At 56.9% G+C, this 742-nt stretch overlaps 1 protein-coding gene across 1 annotated transcript; it reads left to right on the forward strand.

The window, feature by feature from the left end:
* Positions 1-224: 224 nt before the first annotated feature.
* On the forward strand, positions 225-742 carry ACA1_216570 (uncharacterized protein; the record flags this gene model as incomplete). The annotated part of the gene is made up of 2 exons (XM_004337110.1): positions 225-378; positions 519-742. Coding segments are annotated over 2 exons (378 nt in total), but the record flags the coding sequence as incomplete, so codon positions are not given.

Consider the following 742-nt stretch of genomic DNA (forward strand, 5'->3'; position numbering starts at 1 on the left):
TGCGCGTACAAAGGTACCCGCCTACTTCTTGCTGCGCAGCAAGAACATTTCTTCATTCACATGTTGATTGATGCATCTCTCCTCATTTTCTTTTCTTTCTTTTCAAGTGTGAGGGTTTGTGGGGGGATCGTGCTCGTGAGCCTTGAATGGTCGTGTGCTGACTGACGGTCGGCGGGACAGCGGGACCTGCGGGCAGTCGACGTTTCCTTTCCCAACCAGCTGGCATGCTTTCTGGTGCGGGACGGGGTCATTCTCATCAACCTGGAAGCGTTCAAGGCCATCGTGAAGCACAACAGCTTGATCCTGTTCACCACGGAAACAGCACGCGGGACCGTTTTGCAGCAGTTCTGCCCCTTCCTCCAGTACCGTCTCACGTATGTACCGTACCACCACCACCACCACCACCACCACCACCACCACCACCACCACCACCGCGGGATGACTCTCCTCTCCTCCTCTCCGACACTCACACACTGTGGTGGTTGGTGGCTGGTGGCTGGTGGTGGTCAGACGTGAAGTTGGTGCTCACGTAGGGGGCGGATTTGAGTTTCGAGTGGTGGAGGCCGTGCTGACAGTGCTCTGCGACACGCTGTACGAGCGCTATGGGGAGCTGAAGGCCAGGATTGACCACTTGCTGTTCGGGTTGGAACAGGCCACCAACGGGCAGGACGATTACCTGCCCTTCCTCGCCGACCTTTCGCACCACAACAAAACGCTCAACTCTTTCCAGAAGCGAGTTCAC

The sequence above is a fragment of the Acanthamoeba castellanii genome (genome assembly GCF_000313135.1).
Source record: "Acanthamoeba castellanii str. Neff unplaced genomic scaffold scf7180000084758, whole genome shotgun sequence".
In the NCBI taxonomy this organism is placed as follows: Eukaryota; Discosea; order Longamoebia; family Acanthamoebidae; genus Acanthamoeba; species Acanthamoeba castellanii.